Below are 23,466 nucleotides of genomic sequence, written 5' to 3'. Positions count from 1 at the left end.
TAGAATCCTCTAATAAAACGTGTTGAAAGAACCAAATGTCTTGGCAGAAGTAGTGAAGTCATTTTATTAGTTTTTTGATGTATCTACAACAAAGAGAGGGACACAGGCAAAAACTGACGACTCGATGAAAACCCCAAAACAAATGACATTTATTATTGATGCAAGATTTCCCACCTTTTTTCAATAAGCAACTTTTTATCAGTCTCTAAAGAAACTTTATTACAACATAAAGAAAACGTACGAATAGGAAACGTTTTATTACTACACAAGACATTTAGGAGCTGAAACTAGCCTATCAGGAAATACAAAGCAAACCCAGGAAGCAGTTCTTCACAATGTTTAATCCAGATTGGCATGATACCGTGTTGCCCTGAACCTGAAAATGGCAATTTTCCAACCAAATGTCATGGGATCATTTATATACAGCATATGATGTGGTGTCACTCCAAGAGATAGGTCAAATTTCTCTTTCAGTTGGATCTAAAATCAAGAAGGCACCCAATCTAAAGGGGTTAACAGAATTGAACACAACACAGGATCATTGTAATGGACTAAATGTACTGGAAAAACTGGCCCCGGGACACAGACTGCCTCATATTCAATACTGCTTTGTCATCAGAGAAAAACATGGGCTGCATCTCAATAGTCTAAAGTGGCTTCCTCTCCTCACGTCATCCCCTTCATCTGCACTGATCCGGCTTCTTTCACGTCAGTGCAGATGAAGGAGGAGACGAGGACGCTACTTTAGACTATTGAAATGGATAGACCCAAGGAACAGAAATCTTTCCTTTCCCTCTGTCCCCTCCTTTCAACCCTCCCAGAATGATCCATTATTATACATCACCATAGAAACACAGAAATGACCAAAAATGTGACAACGTTGATTTTACATACAGGACAGGCGTTTGCACCGGTGCAGAGTTTGACACCTCTTATGATCAGAGGGGAAGAACTAGGGCCAGGAGGTTTCCCTGGACAGGTCACATGGTCAGGGAACACAACTTGAAAACGGTAGAGCCATAGAGAATGATAGAGGCCCCTAATGGCCAAAATGCCATTTTAGCATGGGCAGCCCCGTTGAAGGCTTCCACCATACTTCCGCCAGTTTAATGTAGTCAACTGGATTGGGATTCCTATGGGTTGTAGCCTCAATGGCGCTGCCCATGCTGTCACAGACACTATAATGGCACAGATATAAAGATGAGTCCTCTATCTATCTCTATGGGCAGAGCGGAAAGGTCACATGAAGGTCATGAGCAGGGCCATGAGTTTTTCCTGAGCACATGAAATGACAAGGGCCACAGGAGGTTGGTGGCACCTTAATTGGGGACGGCGGGCTCGTGCTAATAGCTGGAGCAGAATCTGTGAAATGTTATCAGATACATCAAACATGGCTCCACGCTCCATTCCAGACATTATTATGAGCCATCCTCCCCTCAGCAGTCTCCACTGACAAGGGCACATAAACTCCTAGCCCTAGTTATGGTAAGTAAATATATCTCAAATTGTGAAACAGAAACAGTTTCACGGTTTGTTTTCCAATTTGGATCATTTTCTGACAATAACAGAAACACTTTGCACTGGTGCAAACTAGGGTTCGTTCTAAATGGCACCCTATTCCCTATGTAGTGCACTACTTTTGGCTTCAGTAGTGCACTACATAGGGTAATTGGGTGCATTTCAGATTTGCCCTTAGTGAATATGGTAGAGAGGATGGGTCAGAGTTGAATCTATACAACAGTATCTCAAAATACACCAGAGGCCATTCCCCCCCTTTAACACCATCTCTTCACATCATTAAGAACCTGCGTTATTACATATTTTCTCAATTCAAATACATAAAAATCCTTAATAGAAAACATTTTATTTTCATCTATCGTTACTAGGGACAGGAGATTTCCCTAACAGCTTGACCTGACCAGGAAATACTCTGGACCCTAACGTTAGTTGTAGTTTATAACTAAGTAATGATCCAATAAAGAGGGTTCCTCCTGGCCCTAGTTGTGTCTGAGTTAAACAGTGAGGCCCTGTAAAAACACACATCGTCTCTTTAAAACCCAGTTGGTCTGAATCAACTCATTTCTCATCATTCATTGGTTGTGACGGAAATATCAAAACATGTCATGATATCAAAATTCACTTTACAGTATTTACAAACACAAACCAAAGACAGATGGAGACGTCACAAAATGAGAGAGAGGTGGTTGGGGAGGTGGATGGTGTAGGTGGGCCGATTGGTTGTGTGTGTGTGTGTGTGTGTGTGTGTGTGTGTAAGGACAAACATTGTCCTCTGGGGGATCTTGACAGTCAGTCACTATGGCAATTGCCACGCCGCCTCCTGATTGGCTCAGCTCTGTTATAAGAGTCCTTTAAGCATCCAATCAGAATCATCATTTCACAGAGGGTCAGAAGAACTGCCCTCTGGGTAAAAACCACAATTAAAACAAAAACCAGACACTTCCAAGATGTCTTCCTCTAGAAGATGGTTGCTGATTGGTGCAGAGTGATTCCGGAGTGTGCAGATGGAACAGGTTGACAACAAGTCTGTCTCAATGGAAAATTAAACAAATAAATACAACTGTGCATCCTCTGCATGTTCAGGGTCACTTAGTCTACTACAGAGAAAACGCCTTCTCAGGGGAATGGAGAGGGACATTACTATGGGAATTACAATTTAAAGTACCATGATGGACCAAGGTGATGTTCTCTGACTGGGCAAAGAGGGGGCAGTAGATAGTGTATATCCTGTGGGTTTTCCTTAAGGAGACTAGTGAAGGTTCACCATCCTCTGAAGTTACTAAGGAAGAGGTCATCTGTGTGTGTGTGTGTGTGTGTGTGTGTGTGTGTGTGTGTGTGTGTGTGTGTATATATGCCCTTTCAACAACAAAAAAACCCAGAAATTAAATCCTACATTTTAAAATAACCATAAATCATAACAATATTATTAATCATAATAACAATAAAAGAATATAAAAGAATAGCAATAATACATTACATACAGAGTAATGGAAAACATTCATCGATCAACATCACAACACCTCTGTTTTTTAAATGTATACAGAGTGAACTAGGGGGGAGGGGGATGGACGACTCTTCCATGTCTACGTCTCAAATGACACCCTATTCCCTCTAAAGTAGTGCACTACATAGGGAAAAGGGGATCATTCGAGATTCGTTCCCTGTTCCACCCCTGTATCCATTAGAAACACAATCAAATCCATTAGAAACAATCAAAACAAATAAAAGTGAATTCAAATCCAATGTAATGTTTGTAGAGCTTCCAGACAGCTATTGACAGAACCCTACCATGCTGTGTCCTGAAGGGCGTCCATGTTATCCAGTCTCTCCTCCTTTCTCTCTCTCATCCCACTCTCATTGTCCAGACCCTGACAAGAAGTCAGAGAGGCAGGGGGCGGGGTCAGAGAGTAGGGACTTCCTGTGTCTCTGTTTCCTGTCTATGCCACACACAGCGTCGGGAAGCTCCAACTTCACTAGAGGCCCAGCATGCCCCAGGACTGTCCTAGAAGCCTGGTTAGCGGCGAGAGTTCCGAGGGGGTGGAGGTAGGGTTGAGGTGGGAAAGGTAGAATGAGTCCGATCCAAGGTGAGGGGTGTGGGGTTGGAAAAATCCAGGTGGAAAGGTACAAAAAGAAAATAACCAAAAGAAAATACAAAAATAAAGAAATTAAATTACACACTCATCGTCATGTTGGGTGAATACTGTGAAGAGAGAAAGGGAAGGGGGGGGGGAGTGGTAGAGATGAGTGAATATGTAAACGCTACAACATTACATACCAGGTCTCCCACCCTGGTTCTTGAGGGGTCAAGGTTCAAGGCTCAGGGGTCATCGGCCAGCAGTACTCACACTTTCACTTTGGAATGGGTTGAGGAAGTTCCCACCCATTTCTCCATCGTCCCGCGGCGTCCCGGGAGGGTTGCTCATACCCCCCATGTTGTTAGGAGAGTTCTAGAGAGAGGGATAGAGAGGGATAGAGAGGGATAGATAGAGAGAGAGAGAGAGAGAGAGAGAGAGAGAGAGAGAGAGAGAGAGAGAGAGAGAGTAAGATAACCCTACAAATACGTAAAACAAACATGCATGAGTACCACAAGTTATTTGTCCAGCAGCACCAAGACATGTCCCTTTGACCGTAAACCCTCCGCCTGTTTGAGAGATTGAAGTAAAAAGTTGTAGAAAAGGGGAATTATATTCACCTTTGGCAACCCGTCCATGTCCCCAGAGCCTGAGAGACAATGAGAGAGAGATGAGATTCAAACAGTTAATCCATGCACTGAACATTATGTCACCCTTAAGACTGCATTATTACAGGTGTTCATAACCCTGTCATAGCACCCACCTAGTGATCCGTTCATGTGGTGTGGTTCCATGGCTCCCATGGCCCCCATCGGTCCATCGGGCCCTGGGCCCATAGGGAACTGGGAGAGAAAACACACACACACACACACACACACACACACACAGTCAGAATGACACACACACACACACACACACACAAAGATGTCTCAGTGATACTGGATCTTCAGACTGGTTTTATGGCCTTATCTAATCAGCAGGGGGATAAAGTCATACTGTGTTATAACGTATTGTGGTGTCACGTTGTGTGATGTCATGTGGTGTAACAGGACATGTAATGTGACTCACGTTGGGTCTGTTTCCTCCTGGTCCTATAGGGTTCATCATAGTGTAGATGTTTTCACTGGAGTTGTTTGAGTCTGCGGGAGACGAAGACAGTAGTACAACATTAGTCCACAGAGAAAGGCAACACAGTGCCTAAATATAGTACTGGTGCTGGGGGGCATATTTAAGAGACGCACCACCTGGGCTGGGCATGATGGGAGTTCCAGGCGGCCCCCCTCCTCCTGGAGGACCCTGGGAAACAGATAGTTCAATAAGGTCAATAAGAACAGTGCACACAATTTCCCATTTCTACATCTAAGGAACAGTTTTAGGAGTGAGATGTTATTGAACACAATGACGGTTGGCTACTCACCACATAGTGGCCTGGAGATGAGGAGGAGTATTGTATCTGTGATGAGAGAAGGGAAACTACAGGTTAGGGGTCATAGTTCTTTCCTCCAGCAACAAGAGGTCAGTACAGTACCTTTTCAAGCCACCTGTTTAATAATAACAATCATCGTAATGCATCATCTAATCTAACAAATAGAGGAGGAAACAAAGTGACTTACTGAGTTAGCATTGGGACCAGGCCACGGCCCTCTACCACCAGGACCCCTGAGAGAGAGACAGAGAGAGAGAGACAGAGAGAGAGAGACAGAGACAGAGAGAGAGACAGAGAGACAGAGAGAGAGAGACAGAGAGACAGATAGAGAGACAGAGAGAGACAGAGAGAGATAGAGAGATAGAGAGACAGAGAGACAGAGAGAGGGAGAGAGAGAGACACAGAGAGAGACACTATAAGTACAGGGAAATACTGCCATAAACCAAGAAAACAACAGTTCAACATTCATGATGTCGGGGCCTTAGATATTCAATCATGAAGCTGGTGCTATGGGATAGACCGTATTACTCCCTATGGAGGGAACACTTACATGTTCATCCCAGGCATAGGACCACCCATGGAGTTAGGAGGAGGTCTCATACCCCCGTAGTTCTACATAGAGAGAAGAGATACAGTGTCATAACCATAGAATGCATGTATGCATGTATGTACAGTGGGGAAAACAAGTATTTAGTCAGCCACCAATTGTGCAAGTTCTCCCACTTAAAAAGATGAGAGAGGCCTGTAATTTTCATCATAGGTACACGTCAACTATGACAGACAAATTGAGATTTTTTTTCTTCAGAAAATCACATTGTAGGATTTTTTATGAATTTATTTGCAAATTATGGTGGAAAATAAGTATTTGGTCACCTACAAACAAGCAAGATTTCTGGCTCTCACAGACCTGTAACTTCTTCTTTAAAAGGCTCCTCTGTCCTCCACTCGTTACCTGTATTAATGGCACCTGTTTGAACTTGTTATCAGTATAAAAGACACCTGTCCACAACCTCAAACAGTCACACTCCAAACTCCACTATGGCCAAGACCAAAGAGCTGTCAAAGGACACCAGAAACAAAATTGTAGACCTGCACCAGGCTGGGAAGACTGAATCTGCAATAGGTAAGCAGCTTGGTTTGAATAAATCAACTGTGGGAGCAATTATTAGGAAATGGAAGACATACAAGACCACTGATAATCTCCCTCGATCTGGGGCTCCACGCAAGATCTCACCCCGTGGGGTCAAAATGATCACAAGAACGGTGAGCAAAAATCCCAGAACCACACGGGGGGACCTAGTGAATGACCTGCAGAGAGCTGGGACCAAAGTAACAAAGCCTACCATCAGTAACACACTACGCCGCCAGGGACTCAAATCCTGCAGTGCCAGACGTGTCCCCCTGCTTAAGCCAGTACATGTCCAGGCCCGTCTGAAGTTTGCTAGAGTGCATTTGGATGATCCAGAAGAGGATTGGGAGAATGTCATATGGTCAGGTGAAACCAAAATATAACTTTTTGGTAAAAACTCAACTCGTCGTGTTTGGAGGACAAAGAATGCTGAGTTGCATCCAAAGAACACCATACCTACTGTGAAGCATGGGGGTGGAAACATCATGCTTTGGGGCTGTTTTTCTGCAAAGGGACCAGGACGACTGATCCGTGTAAAGGAAAGAATGAATGGGGCCATGTATCATGAGATTTTGAGTGAAAATCTCCTTCCATCAGCAAGGGCATTGAAGATGAAACGTGGCTGGGTCTTTCAGCATGACAATGATCCCAAACACACCGCCCGGGCAACGAAGGAGTGGCTTCGTAAGAAGCATTTCAAGGTCCTGGAGTGGCCTAGCCAGTCTCCAGATCTCAACCCCATAGAAAATCTTTGGAGTTAGTTGAAAGTCCGTGTTGCCCAGCGACAGCCCCAAAACATCACTGCTCTAGAGGAGATCTGCATGGAGGAATGGGCCAAAATACCAGCAACAGTGTGTGAAAACCTTGTGAAGACTTACAGAAAACGTTTGACCTGTGTCATTGCCAACAAAGGGTATATAACAAAGTATTGAGAAACTTTTGTTATTGACCAAATACTTATTTTCCATAACAATTTGCAAATAAATTCATTAAAAATCCTACAATGTGATTTTCTGGATATTTTTTTTTCCATTTTGTCTGTCATAGTTGACGTGTACCTATGATGAAAATTACAGGCCTCTCTCATCTTTTTAAGTGGGAGAACTTGCACAATTGGTGGCTGACTAAATACTTTTTTCCCCCACTGTATGTATGTATGTATGTATGTATGTATGTATGTATGTATGTATGTATGTATGTATGTATGTGTGTGTGCTTACCTGTGGACCCATGGGCCCCATTCCTCGCGGAGCGTTCATTCTCATTGGCCCGCCCATATTAGGATGTCCTATAGTAGAAAAGATTACAAGAACACAGTCTTAACACCAACACACACTGGTAGTTAACATGAAGATACTATGGGACGGTCTAATATGGATCATTCCATCACTTAGCAAATGCTTTTATCCGATGAGGCGGTCATCTCCACACCTAATCCACATATGGCCAGTCTATGGCAGGCAACAGACTAAACTCTCCTCTAATCTCATTAACTGGGACCCCTGTTGGGTTAAACAGTCATCTCTAATCTGAACCTGTAATCTCAAGACAAAACACACCCGATCATATCTTCTACCCAGATGACCCCCACATCTGTAGGGTCCTGGGGGACGCTGGCGTCATCAATGGTTATCCAATGAGAAGTGCGGAATGCCACTTGAAACACTACATTTACATAAACAAATTAAATCAAATTCTATTTGTCACATGCGCCGAATACAACAGGTGTAGACCTTACCGTGAAATGCTTACTTACGAGCCCTTAACCAACAATGCAGTTCAAGAAATAGAGTTAAGAAAATATTTACTAAATAAACTAAAGTAAAAAATATAATAAAAAGTAACCCAATAAAATAACAATAACGAGGCTACATACAGGTGGTACACCGGTACCGAGTCAATGTACGGGGGTACAGGTTAGTAGAGGTAATTTGTACATGTAGGTAGGGGTAAAGTGACTATGCATAGATAATGAACAGTGAGTCAATGTAAATAGTCCGGGTGGCCATTTGATTAATTGTTCAGCAGTTTTATGGCTTGGGGGTAGAAGCTGTTAAGGAGCCTTTTGGACCTAGACTTGGCGCTCCGGTACCACTTGCCGTGCGGTAGCAGAGAGAACAGTCTATGACTTGGGTGACTGGAGTATTTGAAAACATTTTGGGCCTTCCTCTGACACCACCTAGTACAGGGCTGCCCAACCCTCTTCCTGGAGATCTACCGTCCTGTGGGTTTTCAGTCCAACCCTAATTTAAACACAACTGATTCTACTTATTAGCTGCTCAACAAGACCTTAACTAGCTGAATCAGATATGCTAAAAACCTACAGGACAGTAGATCTCCAGGAAGAGGGTTGGGCAGCCCTGGCCTAGTATATAGGTCCTGGATGGCAGCAAGCTTGGCCCCAGTGATGTATTAGGCCGTACGCACTACCCTCTGTAGCGCCTTACAGTCGAATGCCGAGCAGTTGCCATACCAGGCGGTGATGCAACCGGTCAGGATGCTCTCGATGGTGCAGCTATATAAATTTTTGAGGATCTGGGGACCCATGCCAAATATTTTCTCCTGAGGGGGAAAAGGCGTTGTCGTGCCCTCTTCACGACTGTCTTGGTGTGTTTGGACCATGATAATTTGTTGGTGATGTGGACACCAAGGAATTTGAAACTCTCGACCTGCTCCACTACAGCCCCGTCGATGTTAATGGGGGCCTGTTCGGCCCTCCTTTTCCTGTAGTCCACGATCAGCTCCTTTGTCTTGCTCACATTGAGGGAGAGGTTGTTGTCCTGGCACCACACTGCCAGGTCTCTGACCTCCTCCCTATAGGCTGTCTCATCGTTGTCGGTGATCAGGCCTACCACTGTTGTGTCGTCAGCAACCTTAATGATGGTGTTGGAGTCCTGCTTGGCCACGCAGTCGTGGGTGAACAGGGAGTACAGGAGGGGACTAAGCACGCACCCCTGAGGGGCCCCGGTGTTGAGGATCAGTGTGGCAGATGTGTTGTTGCCTACCCTTAACACCTGGGGGCGGCCCGTCAGGAAGTCCAGGATCCAGTTGCAGAGGGAGGTGTTTAGTCCCAGGGTCCTTAGCTTAGTGATGAGCTTTGTGGGCACTATGGCTTTGAACGCTGAGCTGTAGTCAATTATTTTATTATTTTTATATTAGTCATTTAGCAGGCGCTCTTATCCAGAGCGACTTACAGGAACAATTAGGGTTAAGTGCCTTGCTCAAGGGCACAGACAGATTTTTCACCTAGTCGGCTCGGGGATTAGAACCAGCGACCTTTCGGTTACTGGCACTAAGCTACCTACCGCCCTATTTAACAGAATTCTCACATAGGTGTTCCTTTTGTCCAGGTGGGAGCATAAAAAATGTGTGTACACACACAAACGCGCATGCACACACACACACCTACCTTGTGGTCTGGTGGGGTCCATGCTGTTTGGCAGGAGAGGCTGAGAACCAGGGATTACCCCTGGAGGCTGAGGGAAACAGACAGATGAGAGAAAGTGTGATAGTGAGTATGGACCACCAGCACATATTACCTGAAAGTATGTGTTCAGCTGTATAGGTGAGTGTGTGCTCCATACCTGATTTGGCATTCGGAGTGAGGGGCGGGGTCCACCTGGAAACCGTGGCGACATGAAAGGCTGAGAGAGACAGAGAGAGAGTTTTTGTCATTCCCACTGAAAAGGAGTTGAGCAGACAGATGATGGACAGTGTGTGAATGGAGGATGAGGATGAAGGGGGTGAGAACACAACACAGCAATGAGCAGACACCAAAACAACGAGCAGACACCAAAACAACGAGCAGACACCAAAACAACGAGCAGCCACCAAAACAATGAGAAGGCTCATTCATGAGATGTATTTTACAGAGGAAGCTTGTCTTCAAGGATTTAGCCTTTGCTCTCCTCCCTTAGCCTTAGTGTTACATGTGGATCATTGTGTGTGTCTTGTCTGTCCTGCGCACATATGCATCGGTGCACTCAGTGTGTAGGTCAACAGCAGCTCATCTTTTGTTTTATTGATGAGGTGTTGGTGGAGTGTTTGTGTGTGTGTGGAGACTAGAGCTCCAACCCCCGAGAGCAGCTCCAGAGGAGAGTCAATTATTTATGTGTGTGTGTGTATATATATATATATATGTGTATGTGTGTGTGTGTGTGTTACCTGTCCGTGTGGTCCCATGCCGTGGGGGGGCTGTGCGTGAGGAGACTGCTGGGAGCCTGGCGGACCCTGAGAGAAGAGAAGAGTGACATCAGAGAGAGGGAGGAGCTAACACAATTACACCTGCAGGAGCAAGCCAATCAGGGATGTGGAAGAGAAGCTAGCCAGTAGCCAATCAGAACACAGAGAGGGAGAGGAGCCAGCCAACCAGAACACAAAGAGGAAGAGGAGCTAGCCAATCAATCATTCTGACTATCCAGTCTGGGGGTTGATATGGAACAGGCAGTTTTCCTAATCCATCATAAGAAGGTGTCTTCACCACTAGAGTGCAATGTTGACACAGCTAAAACGCACAGCTCAGAACAACACTGGATCCGAGGAGCCTACAGCATGGTTGGTCACTGTCCATCCCACACTGGTCAACATCAGGACATGAAGCTAGACTCGAGGAACTGTTTGAACTGTAGAGAATATGCATGTATGACTTCAGGTTTATTTTGTGTGTGTGTCTTTCTATAAAAATGTAAAATAAACTCATTAGCGAACAAACACCACACACACACACGATAACAGCAACACAGGCATATTTGCAGCAAACAGCTCTTGCTAATGATAAGGCCACTTGTACAAAAAGGACAACACAAGCACACACCCCCTCCTCCTCCTCCCCCACTTGTGTTATAAATAGCACTTCCGTGCGTCTCCCTCTCCCTCTCTTTTCTCGCTCCCTCACTATTCTCTTGCCATCTCCCACTCTCACCTACTTCCTCTCTCCCATTCTAGCTCTCCCTCTCTCTCTTGCTCTCGCATTTGCACTCTCTCTCCAGTTCTCTCTTTCGCTCTCTCTCTCTCTCTCTCTCTCTCTCTCTCTCTCTCTCTCTCTCTCTCTCTCTCTCTCTCTCTCTCTCTCTCTCGAGACAAACAATGAAGTGGTAGCCACAGAAACAAACACATTGAGGCCCGTCTCTCTCTACCTCTCTCTCTCCCTCCCTCCCTCCCTCCCTCCACCTCTCTCCGTTCCACCTTATCATCCCTGCTGCCAAATGCCAGGGCTGTCCATCACACTGTCTGGCCGTGTGTGTGTGTGTATATATAGAGAAGAGGAGAGGAGTGAGGGATTATTGGAGGTCTAGAATAGAGAGGGAGGTGAAAAAAAGGAGTGTGAGAAGGAGATATAGGAAGAGAGGGAGTAAAGTAATGGATGGTGAAGATACTTGGAGGAGTGGTGGGAGTAAAGAGATGGATGAATAGAGGTGTATTACCTGGAAGAATCCAGGCGGCATGGGTCCTCCTGGCATGCCATCGTTAGGAGGCATGTTCCCCATCACAGGACTGGGGGCTGCTGCCGCACTCTGCAACACACACACACACACACACGTTAAAAGATGAAGCACACAATCACACACACTAATAGATGCACACACACAGAAATGTACACACACACAGAAATGTACACACACACCATCCACCCTAAACCCTGCCCTTCCCACTTTCTGTTAAACTGATACACACACCATCCCCCTTGTCTTTATGCTAATTCTGCCCATGAACAGGCCACTGAGTCCCTGGGGACAACATAGGGTCTTCCTCCATACTCCTCTTTCTCCGGCTGATTCCCCTTAACCCTCTCTCTATTCCCAAACATCTGTACTCCTCCTCTTTCTCACCTCTCTCGCATCCTTCTCTCCCCTCCCTCCCACGGCCCTAACCTCTCCTCTCTCGCATCCTTCTCTCCCCTCCCTCCCACGGCCCTAACCTCTCCTCTCTCCCATCCCTCCCTAACCTCTCCTCTCTCCCCTCCCTCCCACGGCCCTAACCTCTCCTCCCTCCCACGGCCCTAACCTCTCCTCTCTCCCATCCCTCCCTCCCACGGCCCTAACCTCTCCTCTCTCCCCTCCCTCCCTAACCTCTCCTCTCTCCCATCTGTCTCTCCCCTCCCTCCCACAGCCCTAACCTCTGCTCTCTCCCATCCCTGCCTCCCTCCCACGGCCCTAACCTCTCCTCTCTCCCCTACCTCCCTCCCACGGCCCTAACCTCTCCTCTCTCCCCTACCTCCCTCCCACGGCCCTAACCTCTCCTCTCTCCCCTACCTCCCTCCCACGGCCCTAACCTCTCCTCTCTCCCACGGCCCTAACCTCTCCTCTCTCCCCTCCCTCCCACGGCCCTAACCTCTCCTCTCTCCCCTCCCTCCCACGGCCCTAACCTCTCCTCTCTCCCCTCCCTCCCACGGCCCTAACCTCTCCTCTCTCCCATCCCACTCTCCCCTCCCTCCCACGGCCCTAACCCCTCCTCTCTCCCCTCCCTGCCTCTCACAGCCCTAACCGCTCCTCTCTCCCCTGCCTCACTTCTTCCCCCCCCTCTCTCACTTCCTTTTGCTCACTCCTTCTCCCTCCCTCTCCCACTCCCCCTCTTCATCTCTCTTGCAGTAGCTAGTGGAAGCTGTTGCTATGGAGACGGGTCCTTTGCTCCCTGTCCCTCTGGCATCCCCCTCTCAGAGCGAGAGAAGAGAGAGAGAGGAGTGAGGGAGGTAGGAGGAGAGAGAGACAGAGAGAGACCCGTTTCAGTAACAACCTCTAACCAGGCCTTAGCCACGTGTGGATATGAAATCATTGGATAGATCTAGGCAATATGGTGAGAACGCCACCTATCATACCAGAGGGGAAAGTTCGTATAGAAATACCATTAACCAGGCTACTGGCATCATGCTTGACATATTGACAAAACACAGACAAATCCTAAATCCTACACATCACCGACAAATAACTGTATATCAATACATCTACATGGTTGACTCTCACTCACCCACACAAACAGCAATAAATGTCAACACACACGCCATCCCACACACACACTGACAGGAAGCACCACAGGGAGGTTAATGTCTGGCTCAGCCTATAGGAATCCACCACCATGAATAATTAATCAACAAACCAAAACTGATGATTTGATTGGGCGATGTGGCTAACCGATACTGAATGGAATTGATCTATCCAGCCCCCCCCCCACACACACACCACTAAATGGACAGATCAATGGTGCTCAACACATTATTGACCTTTTCCTTGTACCTTTTCAAATGGTAAGACACAAACAAACACTGGAAGATGGAGAGAGGGACAGAGAAATAAAAAGAGTGGAGGGGAGAGAAAATGGGAAAGAAAGGGGGAGAGAAGAGAGTGGTAATCCCGCCCCCCCCCCCCAAAAAAAAAGAGAGATGAGAGTGTGCAGGGGGCAGAATGAGAGAGAGAGAGAGAGAGTAAGGCAAATAGAGAGTTACAGAAGAACTATAGAATTAGCTTTCTATGACTTATATCCATGTCTGAGCCCACAGACACAGACAGACAGACAGAGATGCACGCTCCCCCTGCCAGAACACTAGACATGGATATACACACACCTTGTGTGTTCGAGTGCCCATCTGGTCCTCGAGACTGGCAAACTTGGCGCTTCACTCACAAACAGTTGCCAGCCAAGGCAGACAAGACAGAACATACACACAAAGCATGCACACACACACACACACACACACACGGTTAACCAGCTCTCTCTGGCACTGAGGATGTGAAAGCCCCCATCGCTCTGGGCCGGATGCCAGGGCTGCAACACACACACATACACACCCACAAATCCCTGGCTTAGCCCCGGCCCAGTGCTGGGATTAGTGGATTAGGACCTCTATTCCATTATCTCCACACACTGACGATAGCAACACACACACACACACACACACACACACACACACACACACTACCCTAGGCCAAAGGGAAGAGATGGGATGAAGACACACACTTGGGGCCTGTCACTCACGTAATCATGGAAGGCCTTGGCCTCGCTGGAGTGTTCGCAGTTCTCCCTTCTGTCCGGCGCAGCGCAATACAAATCCCAGAATACACTGCAACAGGAAATAGAGGAAGAGGGTTAATATTAGGGAGCACCTGATGAGCCAATAGATGCGGTAAAGAGGTCAATCGAACTCCACCAAAGCAATAGAATTGCCATGGAAACGCATTGAGGAAAGTGCCGTGGGGGAAAGATCCCGAATCTCCTCATTGCCCCCCAGCAAAATTATCCCACATTTAGGCTATTGTTTATTTCACACTATGTTGAGGTAGAAATCGCAGTATAATGCTTGTATGGATGTCAACCCCAACACATGTTCATGTCATCGGTACCAATCAATCGCATTACAGTTAAAAAACGACTGACTACCACCACCGGTTTCTGTATGCTAGCTATGCTAACCAGCTTCTACGAACGGGAGTTAGCATTTAGCAGTCACTTCTAAACCTGAAAAGGGACAACTTCTACATGTTATGCAGCGAAAACAGCCAAATATATCCAAATCGGACTAAGTAACCACATTGTGGGCCTGTTACAATACATAAATCATGACGGATTTGATGAATGTCCACTTTGTTAGATCAGATTTGTTGAATGTGTGCCAATCTGGTCAATGGAACGTCTGCGTTCCATTGACTCCTTTACCGCATCTATGGACAGTATATCAGTCATTCACGATCCTACCCTCACTTGCCATCTATCACACTCTGACATGCGCTCTCACACACTTATGTATCTGAATGGAAATGATATGGAGTGGTGATATTCTAATGGAACACACACACCTGAACACAAGAACATACGCACACACACACACACACATGGCCTAGATACTCACCACCACCATGAGTGCAGGAATCCAGGAGGCTCCCCTAATGTAATATTCTTTTCCCATCGTATCTGAAAGATAGACAGAGAGAGAGAGAGAGAGAGAGAGAGAGAGAGAGAGAGAGAAGAGAGAGAGACAAAGCAACATGATGTGTAGTTCTAAACTCAGTAGGAGAGGAGACGGTCAGTGTGTGTGTGGAGGGCCGAGTGTCTGCGGGTTTTCACTCCTCCCTTGTACTTGATTGATTAATTAAGGTCACTGATTAGTCAAGAACTCCCCTCACCTAGCTGTCTAGGTCTTAATTGAAAGGAAAAACCAAAAAATGCGCAGACACTCGGCCCTCCATGGAATGAGTTTGACACCACTGGCCTAGAGGTTAAGAACACATAATCAGTCCGTCTCAGCCAGTCAACGCTGTTCCGCTTTCTCGACCGCGCTCTCTCTCCCCCTCTTCTTTCCCTACCTCTCAGTCAATGCCCTCTGAGACACAGTAAACACATCGTTCTACCTCTGTCAACTCCGTCCTTCCCCCTCGGTCTCCCTTCCTCTGCCACTGCCTCCATCTAGGCTCCCGCTCCCTGTCCAAATCTCCCTACCTCAGTCTCCCTCCGTCAGTCTCCACCTTTCTCCCACTGTCTCACTCTAGTCCCTTACTTCCTGGGAAGGAGCTAAGTTGGAGACCACTAGGCTAGAGGTAGGACGACGTCGTCGGACAGAAAGGTGTGTGCGTCTTACCTCTGACAAGAAGGTCTGTGCAGACTTCTGTGCTCCTACATGCAGCAGGTACTCATATACGTACAGCGCTAACCTGCAACAGAGGAGAACAGGACTTTGCATTAGCAAATCTATAGAAAAAGCCATAGGCGTTAGCATTAGCAAAGATCTGGTTGAGGATTACACAAACCTACTAGAACAACAAGGCTGACTGTGTGTGCAGGGCCGGCTCCAGGCATAAGCAGTCGCTTAGGGCCCTAGGCTGCTAGGTTGTTTTTGGGAACTCAGTCGGGGTCTCAACTTACTATTGCGAGTTAGAATAGTAGAATACACAAGGTGCAAGTTCGAAATTTGGTTGTGCATCAGCAATTTTTCTCTTGTTATGTCAGTCACTGACAGTCACTCAATTACCCATGTCAGCTAACAATTTTTAGATTGGTAAATTAATCTAGCCAGCTATCTAAATTTGTAGTAATCATGGCCGAATACCGACCAGGTATGCAGGGCACGTGCCTATGGTCCCCGATTGATTTTGTTAGTCTTTCTCACTCAGATATCATTAAAACCCTTCCAGCCGGAGCATTCTAATTTCGTAATAATAGTTACGATGGTTTAAAGCCTTAATAACACTGCCGTCCAATCACCAAAATGTATTTCTGTAAACTGCCATTTACACATGACAACATGAGATACAAATAGATATAATTGGTTTAGGGCTTTATGGGTGGGATTTTTTTTTTTACTTCAACGAAAGGTCACGGAGCAAATCCTCCATTTGCCTCAGTGCCCTGGTAGATGACTGGAAGGAGAGTGGATCGAGTGCTATTTTGACAGCTTCAAAATGGAAACCACCAGGTGGATCAGTTGAGGTAAGAAAGTTGTTAAATTGGTTATGACAATGTTTTATCAATAATGTCACTTTAAATACTATATTGTTTTCTTTCAAAGTCTGTAATTGCAGTGGTGAATGTTGGTTGTAATGCTGCTTGAAGAGGCAGCAGCTAGCGTTAGCTATTGCTATAGCTAGCTAGCCTCTCCTTCCGTTTCTGAATAAATGTTTGGCTATTTCTTTCTAGCTGGCAAAATAAGTGAGCAAGATTTTCTTTGTGTACTGTCGATAACATAGCTAAGTTGGTCGCTGGTATGGGCTAGTAAAATAGGCAGGTAGACTAGCGGTTAAGAGCGTTGGGCCAGTAAGCGAAAGGTCGCTGGTTCGAATCCCGGAGCTGACTAAGTGAAAAATATCTGTTGATCTGCCCTTGAGCAAGGCACTTAACCCTTACTGCTCCTGTAAGTCGGTCTGGATAAGAGTGTCTGCTAAATGACTGAAATGTCAACTAAACCAGATTGACCACTGTGCCCACACTGGTTTCACTTCACTTGCAGTGAAACAGAATGTGAGCTTGCCAGATCAGGCTGGTTTAGGGCGGTTATAGAAACACAGTATGCTTGATGCCAACTGATGCCTGTCCCCCTGCCCCCACAGGTTTAAGACACTCCCCAGCTGCCCAGCATTACGCCCCTCCCCAGACCGCATCCACTCTTGCCTCTACCCTTCTTTCCCCCTCCGCACCTCCTTCTGGTCCTCCCCCACTGGCCTTGCCTCCTTGTCCTACCAGCCACCGGCTGCACTCCAGGTCCACCGCAGCTACTCTGAGATAACCGACTCGTGCATGTTCCTCACCCTTGTATATGTTTTCCTTTCCTTATCCCATACATCCTGCATGCCAGCCTGCCTACAGGTTACTGTAAGTCGCTTTGGATAAAAGCGTCTGCTAAATGGCATATTATTATTATTATGTTTGAGTCATGACTCTCATGGCCTTGGAGATGTAAAGGACTTGTAAAGACTGTAAAATAATGTTGGGCTTTTAAATTGTTCCCGGTCTGACTCCTCACGTGATAGGCTATTGTTCTAGTGTAATGGATGTATAGAAGAAATTACCGTTGTAAAAGCCAATTATTGTTATTATATGCCTTTCTTATTATATTATGTAATTCCAGATCGATTTTGATGACAATATCCCTGCGATGAATGTTGTATATAATGTTATGGCTATGATGGCGATAACTTGCACTTTCTTTTTTTACAAGTTTGAATGAGACAATGTATTCCCTAACATTATTCTTTCAATAAAGTTATTGTGTTATTAATATTATGTTACTTGTTTATGTCTTTCCTTATCATATGTAAGACTAAATGCTATTTGTAATTTGTTTTGGTGCAGATGTGTTTAATATACTATCCAGATAATAAAGTGTCTGATCAAGGAACATTCCATATACAATTATTATCATTTTTTAAATACCATTGGTCACTAAAACAACTAACTAGTTCACAGTCAAATGTATTTGTATTCTGATTTCAGATTTTCAACCCTTACAAAACAAAACACTCAATATGCTCTAAGTTTTTCTCTATCCTCATTAGAAAGTGTTGTAAATGGCAGTTATTTTTTGGGGAAAGCATTGATTTTCATATATAAAAGATACATTTTCACAGGTGTTCTTTCTTGACTGATTATTGTCATTTGAAAGGGCAGTTTCTCAGCTTTCAAAATAGGTATCATGTTTTTACACCAGCAAATTATACTCATTAATGCACGACAAGGTCATGATCCAGTAAGAAATGGAACATTCCGCTCAGGCTGAAAGGGGTTAACATGGCATAAGTCATGACAAAATATGTAGAACTGCAGGAAATTTGCTTCTAAGCTACAATATGTAACTTTTTGGGCAACCCGACAAAATTCACATAGAAATGTGAGTTATAGATCTGTCATTCTCATTGAAATCAAGTCTAAGAAGCGGTAGATCTGTTGTATGTATGCTATGTCTATGCCTCCCATTTTTAAGTTTGGTTTTTGCGCCTTTTACTTTTACTTTTGGTTTTGTACACCAGCTTCAAACAGCTGAAAATGAAATATTTTTGGTTATGGAAACAATATTTCACAGCAGTTTAGATGGCACAATGATTCTCTACACTATACTTGCTTGTTTTGTCACAAACGGAAATTAGGCTAACTATTAGAATTTTAAGAGCAATTTCTGCATAGTGCATCTTTAAAAAGGCAATAATTTCACCCCATGGCAAATGGGTAGAATTGCTGGAAAGTAACTAAAACCGTATTTTATTTTTTTTTCATGGCAAAATTAGTAGAACGGTATGAAATTTGTTATAAAATTGCATAAATGTTCGCCCCATGGCAAAATATGTAGAACTGCAGGAAATGTACTATATAACAACAAAGTGTTATCCTGCATCAAGAGAGATTCCACTCATTTGAATTCAATTACTTTTTGACAGCATCCCCTTTGATTTAAACAAAAAACTTTCCATACATATTTGACCATGACCGAAATGGTCAGAAAGTGAAAAGATAAAGGTGCTCAAATTTGACCCATTTTACACACCATGAGACAGCCATGTCTTCATCACTGGAAAATATCATTTAAAAAGCTTACAAAACAGGGTTGTCAAACTATTTTAAAATTTGAAAACAATTATTTTTACAAAAATGGTAAACTCCACTTTTTTATTTCGCATATGTTGTAGCTTAGCCCTTTCATCATCTGAGGTGTTTGTGTTGTGCCTGCCAACAGTTGAGACGCAACAGCTCGTGAATACAATACAAGTAGTTGATTCTGACCATATTATTCGAAAATTCTCTAATACACAGAAAATAAGTATTGAAATAAGTATTAATAAAATACACATGTATTTCAACCCAGGTCTGGTGTGTGTGTACAGTCGTAAGGGCTGTCTCACAGGACAGGGTCATAAATAGCTGAGGGGTGTTCCCATCCTGTGATCACACCGATAACAACTGGTAAGACAGGACACACACTGCCAGAGAAGAGTCCTAACCCTCTTAAGAGCAGGAGGTAATTGTGAGGTTGCAGCTCTTCAGACAGGCGAGCTTGTGATTTATGAGCCAGGATGTCAGAGGTAGTGGTTCTATCACGCACAACTCTCTGAGGCTTCCTGGTTGTGTAGTGGAGTTTACTGTCAGTCTTGGGTCAGTTAGGCCTCTCTCTCACACACACACCTGACAAAATGTAGCAATGTGAGACTGCTGGTTTAGAGTGTGGGTCTCTCGACACACACAAGTACCACACACACACACACCTTAGTCAGTGATGTAGTGGTAAAAAAACAGGTGGGTAAACTGATCGGCGGTCACGGTGAATAAAGAAACGCTGCCTATACTTTCAATGCATTTTTCCCCAAAAGGTAGGGAAATGTAGCCATGACACCGGGGTTAACACCCCTACTCTTATGATACGTGCCATGGGATCTTTTAGTGACCACAGAGAGTCAGAACACCCTTTTAACATCCCATCCGAAAGATGGCACCCTACACAGGGCAATGTCCCCAATCACTGCCCTGGGGCATTGTGATCTTTTTTTAGACCAGAGGAAAGAGGGCCTCTGCTTAGCTTCAGAGGCAAGCCAGAAGTGGGATGCAGGGTGGGTAAACTGCGTTTACCCTCCACTACACCACTGACTTTAGTTAGTGTAGGTCTACTCTCACACACACGACACACTCACCATGTCTTCTCCTGACCGTTTACAGGATGCTATGGTTAACTGGATCAAACTGCTGATCGCCCCCACGAGGGCACTGATGAAATGTTTATGTGTGATGGGAGGCCTGTCTGTGTGTGTGTGTGGGGGGCTATGTGCACCTGGTCTGCTGCATTATTTAAAATCACGCATTGAGAGGAGAAGAGTTTCTTGAGCTGCAACACTGGGGAAATGTTGTGATGGGAAGGTAGTGTCTCTGTGCACACGCACACTTCTTCAGTCAGCAAAGGGACAGCTCACTCCTCCCTCATTCTCTTTCACACAAACTTCCCCCCTGATGTACGCCACCAGTACACCTGACATCCTGCCTGCGGCTGCAGACAAAACCCCTCTTTAAACATGGATAAGCCAGCCCACCGACACACACACACTCTCTCTCTCTCCTTCTCACAGACAGAGAAACACACACATTGCGCCAGATCAGGGGCGACCGCACACACACACCGCTCCAACTCACAGCGAGAGCAACCGCTTCAGTCTGACACTCAATAATTCAACACAGAAGAGGGAGATGAGGACTTGGAAGAGAGGAAGGGAGAACTGAGCATTGGAGAGGGGGGGAAGAAAGGAGAGGAGACAGAGGGGAGGTAAGGAGGCAGAATAATAGAGAGACGGAAAGGGGAGGAGAGGAAGATCAACAAAAGTTTGTCTTCTGAGCTAAGCGATGGTCTGCCCTGAGCTCGTGCTGAGGTTGATTCATAAAATCAGTTAGGCTAGATTGCAGAGATAATCAGTTAGGCTAGATTGTAGAGATGAACATACTCATATCAAGCACAACACAGACATAGACAAAAGGAACAGACAAATGCTTTGACAATTTATTTGCACATCTAAGGGACAAGGCTTGGAACAGCTTTTATTGAAACATGGACTGAAGTGTGTGGTAAAAAGCATGGGCAAATAATGAGGTATCCGGCTTTGTTGACATTTGGCAAGACACGGGAAAAAGAGCCATCTACAGCTTGTAAGTAAAGTTCAAATAAATCAGTATGAATAGCCTAGTAGTTGTGTTGTTCACAGTGCATAATTATGGGTATCTGGTTCTGCAGGTTATAACATACAAATTTGAAGTCTCAACACATGTTGCGAGACAAACATGATTAGGAACGAAACATAAATGCAAAAACACAGTAGCACAGGGTGGATAATATAGTTACTGTCGTACTAGCTGCCAGTTCCTACATCAGCGGACCAGCATCCTTCACAGACAAAACGGCATCCGTAGCTAGCAGACAAAGGGATAGGTAAGCTACAGCTATCTGAGCTAGCACACTACCTAGTTTATAACTCAACTATTTGGCCAAATGCTCAGCATAGGGCCAATTTTAAATTACAGCAAACCTCGTTTTATAAAGTACACGTAATTTACTCTTTGATAAGGCCTAAACAAACGGTTTGGACACAAAGTTGTCATACTTGCCGCTAGCTAGCTCCTAGCCTACCTATCAGTAGCTCGCGTATGAAAGAACACACATTGATACAAGCGAGTGAGTTCGAAGAGTTACTTTTTGGAACGTTGGACACTCCTTTGTTACACTGAAACAAAACCTGTTACATTGGTTTCAACTTTGTAAAAGCTATCAGTCGGCTACGTTATTTCACCATAAGCTAAATCACAGGATTCCTGAAACAACACACAAGCATCTTTACGAATGCATTGTTCCCAATACCCAGAGAGGTAGGGAGAGGGATTCTCTATTTTGCACTAAATTCTAAAATGCAACATATTGCACATAGTTTTAAAACTAACGACTTTGCCAATGTTGCTTAATATCTCCAACATCATACATGAAGTTAATAATCTACTGTACCGGATGAGAATGAAACTGGTAGGAATGGATAGCTTGGTAGTTAGCTAACGTTAGCTAGGCTAGCCATCAACTCCCAATAACTGCTTGCTTGTTAGGGAGGGCTACAAGACTTCACCGATGCAAGAAAACAACCTGAAAAACAAAGAACCAAAACAACTACGAAGAGAGAGCATATCGTATCCTCATCTGCACACTTTATATGACAACAAGCTAGGTGGTGTATGTGAGCGTTGGAGATAACAGTAGATATCCTAGCTTTAGTGTCTCTAGCTAGTGTTTTTGTGACAGTGCACTATTCCCACTTACTTTTCTCTTGCTTGGTTATCTGAGGGCACAACAGCACCTTTCCCCTTGGCGTACATCCTTGAAGCTGGTTTCGATACTTTTTATTCAGTCCTGTTCCGACACCTGTCAAAGAAAGCGACCACTTACGATCTCCATAGCTACACAGCAGTAGTGTTCTCTCTCTCACTGTGCCCCGGTGTCTTTTTTTTCTAGCAGGTTACATCCATCCTCAACATTGCCGATCCGAACAGGGGCTGCTGCCGTCGGGGGGAGCTTGAAACCGTCTGTTGGTGATCTTTTTTTTTCTTCAGTCGCTGTTCCAGGATTGTACTCACGCTCCCCCTGTTGTAGAATGGTGGGGGCTTCTTAAAGAAATAGAGACCACGTTTTGGTTTATTTGCCTAACTAAATTATGATAGACTGGACAGTGTTCTTCATTCCTGGGCTTGGAGACCCACATGGGTGTGTGCAGGGTTTTGATCTAGCACAGCACTAACATACCTCTTTTAACAGTGTCCCACTGTGCCCACATGTAACTGTGTGCTCTGTAAGGTGTGTTTCGGCCAGGAATGGTATATAAAAGCTCTGTGTGTCCTGTTTAGAAATAGTTATGTGGCTGTGTTTACACAGGCAGACAAATTCTGATCATCTTTCCACTAATTGGTATTTTGGCCAATCACAGCAGATCTTTTCACATCAGATATTTTTCAGATCTGTTTTTGTGAAAGGACCAATTTAGTGAAAAAAAAAGATCAGAATTGGGCTGCCTGTGTGTCGTGAGGGAATTATTCATAAAATGTGTACATGTATACCAGGTATGAAGTTGAGGGACGTGTGTGTGTGTCCTGTCCCTTTAAGAATGCGTGTGAGTGGCGGTGCAGTGCAGTGGCGGGGTGTGTGTGTGCAGGAGCGAAGTGTTCTGTTTAAATGTTGCTCATCTGTGGGAAGGACACACTGACTGCATGCATGTGTGTGTGCGCATGCATGTCATTCTTGGGGTTAACCACCTCCACTGTTTTCTACAGGACACACATAAGCAAACACATTGTCCAAAAAAGGGGGAAAGCGAAGAGAGAGTGCAAAGAGCTAGGAC

At 45.1% G+C, this 23,466-nt stretch overlaps 1 protein-coding gene across 3 annotated transcripts; it reads right to left on the bottom strand.

The window, feature by feature from the left end:
• Nucleotides 1-50: 50 nt before the first annotated feature.
• On the bottom strand, nucleotides 51-22,644 carry LOC311119544 (single-stranded DNA-binding protein 3-like). Of its 3 annotated transcripts, none has more exons than XM_084194219.1 (18): nucleotides 22,395-22,644; nucleotides 15,711-15,783; nucleotides 14,985-15,046; nucleotides 14,114-14,198; nucleotides 11,569-11,658; nucleotides 10,310-10,375; nucleotides 9,730-9,789; nucleotides 9,555-9,621; nucleotides 7,366-7,433; nucleotides 5,567-5,628; nucleotides 5,204-5,249; nucleotides 5,008-5,043; nucleotides 4,832-4,886; nucleotides 4,659-4,729; nucleotides 4,354-4,432; nucleotides 4,211-4,239; nucleotides 3,864-3,965; nucleotides 51-3,528 (listed from the first exon to the last, which is right to left on the bottom strand). In XM_084194219.1, exons 1-18 carry the CDS (start codon nucleotides 22,448-22,450, stop codon nucleotides 3,373-3,375), a joined length of 1,263 nt encoding a protein of 420 aa, XP_084050345.1. In that variant the 5' UTR covers nucleotides 22,451-22,644; the 3' UTR covers nucleotides 51-3,372. The 3 variants fall into 3 exon arrangements, with proteins under 3 accessions (XP_084050345.1, XP_084050343.1, XP_084050344.1); XM_084194217.1 differs by lacking the exon at nucleotides 51-3,528 and adding an exon at nucleotides 3,599-3,718; XM_084194218.1 differs by lacking the exon at nucleotides 51-3,528 and adding an exon at nucleotides 3,599-3,718 and having other exon boundaries at nucleotides 4,835-4,886.
• Between the last annotated feature and the right edge of the window lie 822 nt (nucleotides 22,645-23,466).

Source organism: Coregonus lavaretus (assembly GCF_964263955.1).
Source record: "Coregonus lavaretus genome assembly, contig: HAP1_SCAFFOLD_1072, whole genome shotgun sequence".
Classification (NCBI taxonomy): Eukaryota; Metazoa; Chordata; class Actinopteri; order Salmoniformes; family Salmonidae; genus Coregonus; species Coregonus lavaretus.
The sequence above is the reverse complement of the archived record's forward strand: the minus strand, read 5'-3'. Positions and strand labels throughout refer to the sequence as shown.